This window comes from Xiphias gladius, chromosome 18 (genome assembly GCF_016859285.1).
Source record: "Xiphias gladius isolate SHS-SW01 ecotype Sanya breed wild chromosome 18, ASM1685928v1, whole genome shotgun sequence".
Classification (NCBI taxonomy): domain Eukaryota; kingdom Metazoa; phylum Chordata; class Actinopteri; order Istiophoriformes; family Xiphiidae; genus Xiphias; species Xiphias gladius.
Window position 1 is genome coordinate 13,029,637 of NC_053417.1, and position 13,114 is coordinate 13,042,750.

The 13,114-nt window shown below is 40.1% G+C and overlaps 1 protein-coding gene across 2 annotated transcripts; it reads left to right on the top strand.

Moving 5' to 3' along the window:
- The first annotated feature begins 1,166 nt into the window (after positions 1-1,166).
- Positions 1,167-12,978, top strand: perm1 (PPARGC1 and ESRR induced regulator, muscle 1). Of its 2 annotated transcripts, XM_040151920.1 has the most exons (6): positions 1,167-1,270; positions 5,131-5,263; positions 5,703-5,786; positions 6,282-10,232; positions 11,806-11,922; positions 12,252-12,978. In XM_040151920.1, exons 4-6 carry the CDS (start codon positions 6,503-6,505, stop codon positions 12,365-12,367), a joined length of 3,963 nt encoding a protein of 1,320 aa, XP_040007854.1. In that variant the 5' UTR covers positions 1,167-1,270; positions 5,131-5,263; positions 5,703-5,786; positions 6,282-6,502; the 3' UTR covers positions 12,368-12,978. The 2 variants fall into 2 exon arrangements, with proteins under 2 accessions (XP_040007854.1, XP_040007855.1); XM_040151921.1 differs by lacking the exons at positions 1,167-1,270; positions 5,131-5,263 and having other exon boundaries at positions 5,613-5,786.
- The last annotated feature ends 136 nt before the right edge of the window (positions 12,979-13,114 follow it).

Genomic DNA, 13,114 nt, shown 5'->3' on the forward strand with positions numbered 1-13,114 from the left:
AATTAATCATTTCCAAGAGCTTCCCTCCTTAATCATAAAAATGTATAGAGTTATACTGTATAGATCCTGTAGGAGTAGGTTATGTAGAAAAACACAGATCTGACCGCGATTTGCCAAACTTCCACTTAACATGGCTGCTTTCGGCGAACAATTCATTTTTTATTTAAGTGTAATACTAAAAAAAAATAAAATAAGTAAAAGTGATTGATTTTATTTGGTCCTCTTTATCAAGGGATACCTGTACTTCAAATGTATTGTTCCAGGGTGCATTTGTCGCACACACTGCAGGAAACAGAGCCTTGGGTTTCCACTATTTACAGTAGCGAAACACAACTGTGCAATTATGCAAGTGCCGGTACTTGCAGTGAGTACATTGTTGAAATTCTCACTTTACTTGACTTTATGCCACTTTCTACTTCCACCCAAATACATTTCAGAAGGAAATATGTACTTTTCACTCCATTTCCTTTATCTGACAGTTACATATACTAGTTACTTAGCAGATTAAAAGCCCTGCACACCTGGACAGGTGTTTCGTACTGGCTTTAAGATTTTACGTTAAAAAAACAAAACTCTGATGAGTTTATAAAATATGATGCAATGTAAAGACCGAACAACCCAGCAGTATATAAAGTAGCTAAATTAGCTGCGCCACCACGTACAACAACATGTTAGTGTATCAGTGGTGATGGCACAACATTGTTATAAAACCCTGACAGGAGCCATTCTGGTGTAGTTGAGTGCGGCTTTATCGGAGTATAATTCCTTTTACTTCTACCGACAGCGCCTTTTTATCGATTTAGGTATTTCATCAAATATCAAATATCGGTTTACGACACCAGTGGAGCTTTATGTGGCATCGACTCAGCTTGATCTGAATCGGTGGTTGTTTGGCGCCATCTTGTGGTTAACATCAAGTACTGCAATGCTCGCTTGGAGGTGACCCAGCTCGTCCCACAGTTAATAAACAATGTGAGGACTCGGTACATTAAATTATGCGGCTATTTCCAGGCAGAAGCGGCTCTCAGAATAAACATGTCTATTTGGTCGCTGTTCCTTGTCAAATACAAGGCAACACCGCTTCACACAGCTTAATCCTGAGGCGAAATGAAGCCCTTCCGAGGTCTGCTCCTTAATAAAGCATGTCGCAGTCTCGGTACGGTAGCCTGGAGGTACAGTCTAAACTCGGCGGAGTCGACTTGCTGGATTTTGACATGGTCCCCAAAGAACTCGGTGCACCGATACTGCTCTGTCGCCGGTGACATTTCAGGTGAGGACAATGATGTTTTGTGTGTGCGGCTGATCAAATCTCACCATTGTCAGACCGCATAATCCCCCGAGTGCCCGCAGGTGCTCTTTGCTTCACACCGAGGATGAACCAATAGTCCACAGGTACGACAATTTCAAATGCTACACTGGGACCACACTAGTTCCTGGTGGTTTGAAATAGTCGATTAACTTATGTAAGGGGAGTTTTACTAGTGCAAAAATGATCAGGCCCGTGAAATGAAAAGAAAAGTGAATAAAAAGCGATGGCAAAAGAAAAGTCAGGGATGCACTCTTGCTTTATTCAGTTCTTGTGGTTTTTATCATATTAAACCGACTTTAATTCATATAAATATGAAAATATAAAAACACAATTATAAAAATGAATACGTTAAAATGGGATCTTTAGGGGAACAGAGAAATTGATTGATTGATTATCCTGCAAAAATAATCGATTTATACAAGGGGTTTTGTTATAATTTGCGTTATAATAACCAAGCTGAGGTTGACAGATGTATCATGCAGTGCCTGAACAGAAAATAAAATGAAAAGATAGGAGCTTGCATACACCCAATGAACTTGATGCTCAAGTGCTGAAAACAACATAGAGTGAGGTAACTAGTGTGCAGCCACTAATTTATTATATTCGAAGGTATCAACTCTCATCTTTTAAAAGTTTGAAATAACAGGTAAGACCAGATCGTCTGTTTGAAATATATTTTCATGTGATGAACACACTGTCTTTCCTATGAGTCTTTCCACTTAGCCCCTGATACTGAAGCACATTTCTGCTGAGAAAGAGAAAAACAATTACAGTAGCTGTGTTGCATCCTGTTAAGTCCACTTCTCTAACAATGAGAATGAACTAACTGAGCTGGAGAGTGTTTACTAATATATTTTAAACAACAGTTTAATCATTAACGTTTTTAATCATTAGTGCATTCTTTTACATCTATATTCTGTGTAGCAGAACTACCTTTTCTCTCTTTCTCTCCCATTATTGTGACTCCCTTCTAACAACAGTAACAGTTAAGTCTACATCAACCTGTGTGGCATTTGTAAAGTGCTCAACAGCCTGTATGCTTTCTAAACAGTCTCTAAAGATCCAAAATAGGAATCTTTGTCTACTGTTTTCTGTTTTCTACCCTTTGCAATAATTAAGACTTTGCACTCCTGTTTGACACAAAGGATGCCACCAACCAAGGGTGCTTGGTAACGGGACCATACACAAACTCCTCTCTGTGTAAACATCATGTCACTGAGCCGGTGCTGAATGTGTCTGTTTACTGGGCTTTGTTTAATTGACGATGAATTGCCGGGGCTGACGTGGAAAACAATTAGGGTGAAATTCTGTTGCATTAGCTGCCGTGAAACAGCCCAAACAGATTCCAATCTTAACTCCAAGAACTGACTCATAAGAGGCTAATCCTGTTGATGGAAACAGAATCCCACCCGTGTCAAAACGGCCCACTGCCCCAGGTGCAGTAGCCACACAGGCCCTGGCTTGTCTCCCTTTTTAACAGCTGATGAGTTGAGAGGACTCTCATGGGCGCTCAGCCCAGGCTGTGGATTGGCTTGTTAGAGGCTCTGTTTTCTCATAAATATCTATCTATCTATCTCTGATGAAAATTAAGCAAATAAAGGCTGTAGTTACAGCCTGTGAAAGAGTGAGATGCGAATTCTGAATGCAGCGTGATGAAATGTGTGTCTTTGAAAATGCAAGAATTTTCCAAATTTCATCCTTTGAGTTGTGTGATGCCTATAACTTAGCATTTTGCAAAATTGAGACTTTTATTGTGAAGAATCTGCAAAATTCGCCAGGCATGATGTTCACAAAACACTGCGAGCAGTAAAATATATCATGTGAGTTTTTTACCAATGGGACCATCATCATTGTTAATCAATACATTCAAGTGCAATTAAGGCACATTAGGCATCTGTTAAGTACAGTTTAACAGTTGATAATGAGATCAGGACTGATAGGTTATCTTGGTATCTTTTTAGTGTCAGTGACATTTTGAGAGAAAGCATGGCCCCGTAATCACATTGTCCTTACTAAGTCTTACTGATAGCTGTAAACAAAGACTCAAGTCCTCCTCAGATAAGCCGTTCTCCCTAATGGTAGATTTCACATTGAAGCGGAAATACGCCCTGGTTTCAGTCTGACATCTGTGCCACGATTTCAGCCGCCTAAGAGTATATTGAGTATGATGTATGTTGAATTTAAACTTAAAGATCACAAATATAGCAAGACAGATATAGCGGAAACATGTAGTCAAAAACCATGAAACTTTGGATCACAGAAATTCATACTTTACGAAAAGTATATGCATGTAACAGAACACCTAAGCTCAAATGTCCACTCGCTTTTCAGTGCTTCGAACCGCATCTTCCTAGCTCCAAAAGGCAACTTGTTAAGGCAATTAAAGGGTTAAACTGGGTGGGAAGAAACAGTCAAAGCTCAAAGATTGTCTTTGTGTTCAGTTTTATAACGTCAAAAGGCAATACAGTGTGGCATTTGTAAATGGATCAGAGCAGTGTTCAAACCGACTGACCAAGATCAGTTGAAATCAGCATATATTTATATGTTTATGTGGGCAAACATAACTACACAGAGGATCTGTCTATCAGACAGAAATGGTCATATGCAAAGGTGTCGGTATCTGGTTAGATGTGTGTGTATGCGTGCAGGTATGTGTAGAAAGGTCAAAAAGGCACATGCAGGTACAATGGACTATTACTAAGAGCAACAGCTTAAAGGTACAATCAGTACATGAGCATATAAGAATAAACAGTAAATCAATGCTATACATGGCTATATAAGTAATTTCCCTCACACAACTAAGAGGACTTTTGGGCTTAAAATATTTTGTCATACATTAGACTTTTGGTTGCTGCGTTCTAATAAGGCATATTTTATGACAAGCTTGGAAGCTGAGGCAATAGCTTGGATGGTGAATCATTTATTAATGCTTTATTGACCAGTAATAATCCGTTAATAACAGACCAGTTATCTTCTGGAAAAGAGCTACAGGGCGCCTGGTACAAAATCTATAAATTAAAAACTTCTAAACATTTACACTCCCAGATTTGATGCCTGTTTGTAGTAGAAGAAGCCTTGTTAATGTTATACTAATATTTATAGTTGCAGATTTGATAGTTTACTATAAAGTCAGACACATCTGAGCCTAAAGAACGCAAAGTATACTGGAGGGGGACATACACCAGTCAAATAGATTTTTCACAATAAGGCAACCAAGAGCTGTCCTTATTGATCCATAAAGCCTTAATAAATGAATTATTGAAGATTCCTACCAGACGTGTTTTAAGAAATATAAAATTACTCAATGCTTTGAATAATTATTTGCCTTTCTCGTCTGATATGGTTTCCCCACAAAATGTTCAGTTACCTCCTTAAAAATTCTTAAAATTGCATCTGTTCCTTCGCCCTCATGGAAAAATCTACTAAATGTATAAGTTTACAAATATATTTTATTTCAAAAGTTTAATGGACCATGATCGATTTCCAAATCACAAAATCATGCTTGTACATACACATGTACACAACTGTTGAACATGTCTTAAATTAAATGATTACGAAAACAACCTTATAGTGTCAGACTCTGCACATACACATCATTCTGCACAGTGGTCAAACATACAGGTGAAATAACAAAAACAAAAACACATTTTCCTTATGTTATTGCTGCTGAAGGCGGACTTGAACTGTTAATAAAACGATTAGTTAAAACTTGTAATTCCATTTTGAAAATTTGGCTTTTACAAAGTATCACCAATGGTCAGTTTACTCTAATTAAGTTAACATGATTCTTTTGTCTGTTCTTCTGTGTTTTTGAGGTGCAGACGAATCACATGAGTCTCACGTGTTTTAGTTCCAGTGTCGTCTCCCGATGTCTCTGGCTCTCCTGCAGCGTCTGGAAAGATTGCATGGGAAAGAGACAGAGCCGCTGTCGACCCGTGATGTCACACCAGTGAGGTATCAGCTGAGTCACACATACCGCGCATCACCCCCATGGGGCCTGACTGGTGTTTGGGCCAGCAGCAGCTGCCAGGGGCGCTTCTGTGGGCGTTGCTAGGTTTTTAGCACTTTCTAACTTACTTGACTAAATATCATGTTACAGAGTGAATTAAAAAAGGCCAAAAAACAAAACAAAACACAGATATCACATAGACCAGGTTTATTGGAGATTTTTCAAGTGTTTATCAAATTAAACGATAGTAAAATTAAAAATACCTTGTAACCAGTTAAGCAGCTTGCTAGTGGAGAGTCTATTTAAAGTTTTGAAACATTATGCCTCTGTTGGAGGTGGCTGCTGTAAAGACACTGCGTGTATTACGTGATCAGAAGCACTTCTATATTTATCAAATCATGGGGCCTGCAGCACTGCAAGCTCATGCAAAAGAACGCCCACCAGGGGACACAACGTGGTGCTGCTGGGACTCCAGACTTCATAGACCTTCACCTCCTGTAGACCAGGATCACAGCTGAAACCTGACAGGTAAGCAACCTGAACAGATGTGTGTGTACATATGCAGACAGCTAGAAATGAAGAGATTACTAATACCTCCTGTTGTCATACTTGTAAATATTTTATTTTTATTTGATCGGCGATAGTTTTCCCTTACTGGCTAGTTTTAATTCCGTGCCCTATCACATTGATAGATAGAGATACTGTAACAAGTTTTAACATTTAATTTCTTCTATTTAAAAATTTACTAATTGTGTTGCAAAACATATGTACAGTTAAAATCAGCATGCTTGTGTTTTTTTAATTGCCTGAATGCCTTCATCCATCTGCCGATTTAGTTATCTTGTGGCAGGTTAGGGTTTGGTATTCATGCTCGTAACATATGTTTTTCTTTTGCGTTTATTGTGAGAGGATCTTTTGATTTTGAAGAATTTTGTACTCTGGTGCCAAAATTACCTGTTAGAAATTCTAATACTTTTAACAGTGACTGTTTTAATATTATTCCTCTTTTGATTGATTTTCCAGGTTATATTGGACCTTCCAAGTCGAAATGGATGACTTTGAATACAGTGTGGATATCTCTGACCGTGACTGGGAATAGTTCTTTGCGGAGTGCGAGGAGTGTAACCTGCTTCCTCCTTCAATAGCAGGTGTGGATGACTCGGGGATGAGTGATATTGATGATGCAGGGTCCATACTTGCTAAGAGGGTTCAGAAAGTTGACCTAACAGCAGGCTTTTCAGAGGATGAGCGCCCAGTCGACCCCCCCAGACTGTGAGGGCTCTCCTGTGGAGCATTACCTCAGCAAACCTGGCGTCGGTGGAATGGAGAGCATCCTTTCAGGCAGTGAGGAGGATATAGACCTGCAGTCTGTCAATATATTCTTTGAAAGGCTAAAAAATCTCACAGAGGCTGAGAGGTTTGCTCAGCCAAGCCATTTGGGAGCTGGAAATAATAGAGAGGCAATACTGGAGGAGGAACAGTGCAGTGATGGGCAACAATCCAATAGCAGCACTTTGCCAAAAAACATCCCCAAGTCAAACTCTTTGCCTGCCAGGGGTGAAACAGCAGTTGGCAAAGAGACCATAAGGCCTGTCGACACCATCAGCAACACAAACGCAATCAAAAAAGTCAAGCCTGGTTCCAACATTTCCTCTGAACCTGCAGCCAGTAACTTAGTGCTCCAGACTAACAAATCAGCTAAACCCAAAACAGAGTTATTCATCAGAGAGGAAGCCTGCACAGAAACCAGAGTAAATGAGGTAACAAAGTGGAATCAGTCTAATGACTTAGCGGACAGGGTTGCCTGCTCAGAAACAAAACCTCACACAGACGAAGGGATGAAAGTGGATATGTGCACACCTAAGAAGGATGTCGAGCAGGAATATTTTTTGACAAGTCAGTTAACTCTCAGTGATAAGTGCAACACTAATTCACCCAGTAATCTAGAAATGGTGACAAATGTTAAATGGAAAGACGAACAAAACCCTGCTGTTTTACAGTCAGACGCAACAGGAATAAACAAATCAGCAAGCCAAGAATTGTCTCCATCTGCCTCTGTAAAAAGGAAGAGAAGGAAGAAGAGACGACAAAGCTTTGAGCCAGCTGAGAGTGCGCGTGGATATGAGAGGCAGGTTTTAGCTAAGCCGCGTGACTCAGAGGAGGAGCAGTATGCAGGGAGAGGAGGAACAGGTCTGTGTTTATCTGAGGATGTGAATTTATTTTATTTAAATGAGCCACAAAAAAATGTTGCATCCTCTTTACATTCAGTCACAAGCAATCAACCAGTGACGAAATCTGCTAAGGAGATAAAAGCAAATGATCTTTCTCACACCGTTCCTCGATGTGAGAGTCAGTACCAGTATTTACCGGAGAGTATAGTTAGACAAGAAAGGTGTAAAGCAACAATCTCGACTGAAAAAAACGCAACTAACGACAGGTCAGTAACCTCATTGAGTCAAACTGATGACAGTGTGATGTCAGCAGCAAGCAACAGTGGTAATGTGGTACGACATTTACAGCCATGCACCAAATTACAAGTAGAAGAATTAACTAGACTGAATAAATATTCTGGGTTCCAAGTTTTAGTTACTGCAGGTGCAACTGGTAAATCAGACATGGCCAGAGAAACAGCAAACAGTGAAAGAAAGGACAATCATGCAGAGAGTCTCCAGCAGTCTGATAAAGTGAATCTTTCTATCACTGGTTATGAAAACGAACAAAGTCTAAAGTGCTGTACAGCAGAGGTCAAATCAATATACCACAGCATTTTACCAAGCACAGAGTCAAATGATTCCACTGTGGAAGTCAGCCAAAATGACAAACTATCCGCTGCTAAGTCAATCCTGGCTGTAGAGGCTGGAAATTCTGGCGGAGACAACCACACACTGTGTCAAAGAGAGGCTGAGCCCCAACAACAGCTGGATATTGACTGTCACGACACTGACCGATATAGCTCTACACTGGAGAAGACTCATGCCCTCAACACAAAACCCCAGCATTTCGAAACCACAGCCTGTCCATTCTTAAAGGAGATTTCCAGTAAAGTGACGTGTGCTAAATTAAAATCAGATAGTATCAGTTCATCCCCTGATAAAAGTTATCTGTCCAAAAGTCCCTCCATTTTAAATGAACGTCCTCTGGAGGTTGGGACTTTATCCAAAGTTGATATTTTGTCAGAGAAAAATGGAACAGCTGAGAGAGCTCAATTAGCAGCATCACAAATAATAGCAAGTACGAATCCCTGCACATCTGGCGAAATTAATCAGATTAATCAAACAGACAGCAGTCAGAGCAAAACCAAGCTGTCCGTGTCTGAAGACTCCATAACAAATCCTTCAGATATAACACCAGTATCATCCTGCTGTACTCTGGAATCTGTCAGTGACATTACAGAATCTGTCACATCACTCTCAAATGAAAATATCACAGACCTGTCGGGGAGTTTTTGTTCATCTGTCAGTCAAAATGAGTATGGAAGTCGAGGAGAAAAAAACCCACTAATCTCGGCAAAACACGAGGAAGGAGATGCTAAATCTGGATCCATAAGCCAGTCTCTATCAAATGGGTCAACACAATCAAAATGTGATTTACCGGGTGGAGCAGAAGATGCTGTCAGAGCATCCGAAGCTGAATGCGAACCTAAAAAGGCACCAGAGTCAAAACATTCTGTGTTTGCCATGTCTTCTTTTTGGAGTGAGATGGAGAAGCTGACAATAAATGACATTCTGGGTTTACGAATGATCAACAAAGCTGATCCACCCATCTCCCTCCCACCTTTACACGAAACTGAGGAGACACGCATGTTTTCTACAACTGACTCAGGCTTTTTTACGCAACTGGATGAGCCCAGGCCTGAGCAAACCAATGAGTACACGTCCAGAGTTCCTGATTGTGTAGAATCAATTTTAGATTCTGTTATGACAGTTGATTCTTCCTCCCCAAGAAGTATTATGTGGGAGAGTGAACCTGTCCCGGTGAGTCTGGGTAATGACATTTACCCTGAGAATATAATGTTGACATCTGGGAGGGACATCTCTCCAGCGGTCCTCTCTGAAAGTGCTCAAAAGAACCTCAGACAGATTTCCAAAAATGTAAGTGTGCACAATCTACATGCCCTGGAATCTTTCAGCTCCAGATGGAAAGGCCAAACTTTACAAACCTTAGATGAGGGAGGAGAATCAGAAAAAGTTGAGAATTTTTCTGAGAAACGTAAGCCTAAGCAAGACAAAGACACGGACTCTCTACCTTCCCCATTGACAACCAGCTACAGAACCTCTGTTACGGATATATTTCAATACCTCTTTGGTGGAAAGCAATCAATTCCCAGCCAGTCAGCCACAGATAACATAACCACCATCTACACGGATGGAAATTCTGTTCCTGAAACATATGATCATTTTTTCTCAGAGTTTGGTACAGAAGACCTCTTGTCCCCTCTCATCACAGCGGAAGATCCGGCCAAAGACGAGCTGGTTCCTATCTTTTCCTACTCTCGCTCAGCTAATAGAAATCTACAGTTCCCCGAGGCTTATGACTACTTCTTTTCTTCCTCTGCTTCTGACGATTCTTCCGTTGAATCAGATGAAGAAGATAACTGCGGTCCTGTGAGGGTGGTGACCAGGTTGAGCCGTAAGGCGAGCGCTTCTCAGATTTCTGCAGACATTTATGAGAATTTCTTCACAGATAATGACCTCAGACAGAATTTCTTCTGGAAAACAATACTCTCCTTCAGGAGTATTAATTTTACTGGATCTACAGTCCAGAAGCAGACTCTCTCCAACTCTCTGTCTCATGTACCTGTGAGGCAAAGTGGCAGATGCCTTCGAAAGACAGTTTATCCCAGTAATGCTCTGGGAAATCAAGACGTGATGTTTCCTGATCCACTTCTCTACCACCTGGAGGACAGGATCTCTAGGCAACAAGCACAGCAGCCTTTCAGATATGAGGACTTACAGATGGCTGTTTCAAATCCAAGTAAGTCCAATTTCACATAGTGAACACAATCATGCATCACTGATTGAAGAGAAACTGGAGGTATGGAGTTAGAAAGGAGTGAGCTTACCAGACCTCTGTAGCCCGCTCCTCATCTCTGCTTGATGCTAGCAGCTCGAGGCTACATTAGCTGCTACTAGAATAAACACACCCTAGTCTCCACCAGAACTGATGGTAATTGAGCTGCATTGTGGGTAAAGTAGGCACCAAGAAAGCAAAATCTCTGCTTCTGCATCGTGGGTCAGACATTGTTAGAGTCATGAAAAGCTTTTTACAGGTCTTCTTCATGAGCAGTTGAGAAACACACAAAATGCTGACTGTGCATTCATCATGTGCATTAAAGCCTGTCCCACTATGTACTCAGATGAGACAGACCCCTGTGATTTTACAAAGATAGCCAGACTTCAGAGGATTCATCATTTGCACAAAGCTGATTAGTTCATATCTATCTTAAGTAACACAATATTACTGTGCATTCTGTCTAATTTTACGCAGTTGTAAGTGAAACAGTTGCAAATGAATAAGTGTTTTTTACACAACATTAGCAAACCACAATTGTTTTTTAGTAGTTAACAGATGAAGTCGATTGTTACCAGTGAAACTCAGCTACTAGATTCAGAGTTAACCTAGTGGAGTGTTGGCTAAGTCTTTAGGCTGGAAGTGAGTGAATTATTTTTTGCAACTCTAAATTGAATTAACAGACAGTATTGTTGTGAATGCAGGGAGCCAGATTCTTTAATTGTATACACTTATACGTTTTAAAAATTAAAAAAAAAATAAAAATGAAAGATGTACTTTTTTCCACAGCTGAATTTAAAAATAATGCATTTACAATATTTGACCTCTTCCCGTTGAGCTCTTTTTGCCTTCCTCACATCTGGAGAGTTGTAGTGTAAGATATGTTATCCACTCAGTCAGCTGTTACAGTCATGACCGGGTTGGACTCTCTCTTACCTCAGCTGTCAGCGGACACTCACTGGACTGCTTGCACGTAGTGGTGAAAGCCAAGAGGAAGGGTTGTACGTGATAACTCGACTTCACTCAATGAGTGTCTTCTCTAAGATGCCAGTGGAGTGCTCTAATTTATGATTGACTGTGAAGGAGAATGAAATTACCTCATCTTGTGGAGTCCTTATGTGTATGTAAATCCCTCTTCTTAAACTTCCAATGATCTTAAATCAAGATAATAACTCAGATCATATTAATACGGCATCTAATGCACAGCACTTATCTGTGAGGATTATCTTCAAGGCCCCTAGAGTCACACTTTCAAACATCAGTAGCATCAAGCAGCCTTGTATTTCCAGAACTGGAATCTGTGCAGGTGCTGGGATTTGATCGGGTCACACTGTGACAGAACAGGAAGTCGCAACATATTACTGGGGGCTTGTGCTCAGCTGTTGGTGTGTTAATGCCAATTATAATGCCCCCTGATCCCCCACTGGACTTCTCTGTGGATCTGTGGCTGGTTGCTTTCATCCTGTGTATTGCGTTTGTATGAACGGCAAAATGATGCAAAAACATTTTCTGTAATACTCTGTCTCTATCTTTGAAGGACTGGATGCCTCCCTCCTGCCTCTCAGACAGTCAGATATGTGTCTGGTTTGTATTGCATTTGCTTCATGGGTACTAAGGACTGCAAACCCAGAAGTTGGGGATGCCTGGAAGGCTGGTATGTATGTAGCATTTATATATTTTAATATTACAGAAAAGACTTTTTTAAGACTGAAATTTTAAAGTGGTTGTTCATTCTGTCACTACATTTCTATTTATGCTAGATTTGAATTTCATATTGAAATTAGTTCATTTGAGCTTTTTAAGGACTGTAAGGATTCTGACTTTAAATTATATTCTGAGGCTGTACAATCTGCAAAGCACCTGAAATAAAATAAACTTCAGAAAAAGTGAACTAAATATGAACAGATAGATTCAGTGTTGAGCTGGAAAGTCTCATAGGTAATATGATGACTCACTTTTCGTTTTTATTTTATTTTCGCACAGTTCTGCTGGCGAATGTAAGTGCTCTGTCAGCAATCCGATACCTGCGTAAATACGTCAAGATGGAGGCGGGAGCCAGTGAGAAGAAACTGCATCACACCGCACAATCAGAGACTTGATCTCTCTTCCTCTAAATACGTCACCATTAAAATGATTGTTTTTTTGCATGAATTCCTGATGCGAGTCGCTGCAGGACCCGAGTCCTTCGAGGAATATGACAAATGTTTGATGTGCTGTTACTCATTTCCAATATAATTGTTTTATTAATCTTAAGTTTCACTGATCTCACCATTAAATGGAAAAGTAAGATTAGCAGCAAGCTTGCTCGAGCTGTACCAAGTTGAGATGTTAGATGGACATGTGATAAATGGATTTACTTGAGGCACTCAAAGAATTCAGAATGGTGCTAATGGAGCATGTTTGTTTCCATTACATTACTTATATGTTGGAGATGCTTTTACCCGAAGCGTCTGTGTTGAATATTTCCAGTAACAATAATTGGAAATATTTTACAAAGTGAATGAGTTCAGATCCGTTGCAATAATTGTAATTGTGTAATTCATTTGGGGGACTGTATTCTGTGCCAGTATCGATTATATACTCTATGAAGGGCATTTTATTTTCGTGATAGGTTATTTATAGATGAATGTACAGTATTTTTTCATATGGGCTGTTAAGTGAGCTGTTGATGTCTTTCAGTTCAACTACAGTAAACAGAGTTTATCAGTTGTGTGCTGTGTCTGTTGCTATTCCACAAACACTCAGACCTGAAAGTGAAACTTTTCAGACACTAGAGGGCGAAATAAACTCATGTAAAAACCTGATCGGGAGCAGCTGTGTGAGCTGCAGTTTTCAAGTAATTACCA

What these genes read in the sequence shown, in the direction of transcription:
- perm1 (XM_040151920.1), top strand. Translation starts at nt 6,503, where the DNA reads ATGAGCGCCCAGTCGACCCCCCCAGACTGTGAGGGCTCTCCTGTGGAG. An exon ending in GATGGCTGTTTCAAATCCAA is followed by an intron (nt 10,233 to 11,805) that starts GTAAGTCCAATT and finishes CTATCTTTGAAG; the next exon opens with GACTGGATGCCTCCCTCCTG. An exon ending in TGGGGATGCCTGGAAGGCTG is followed by an intron (nt 11,923 to 12,251) that starts GTATGTATGTAG and finishes ATTTTCGCACAG; the next exon opens with TTCTGCTGGCGAATGTAAGT.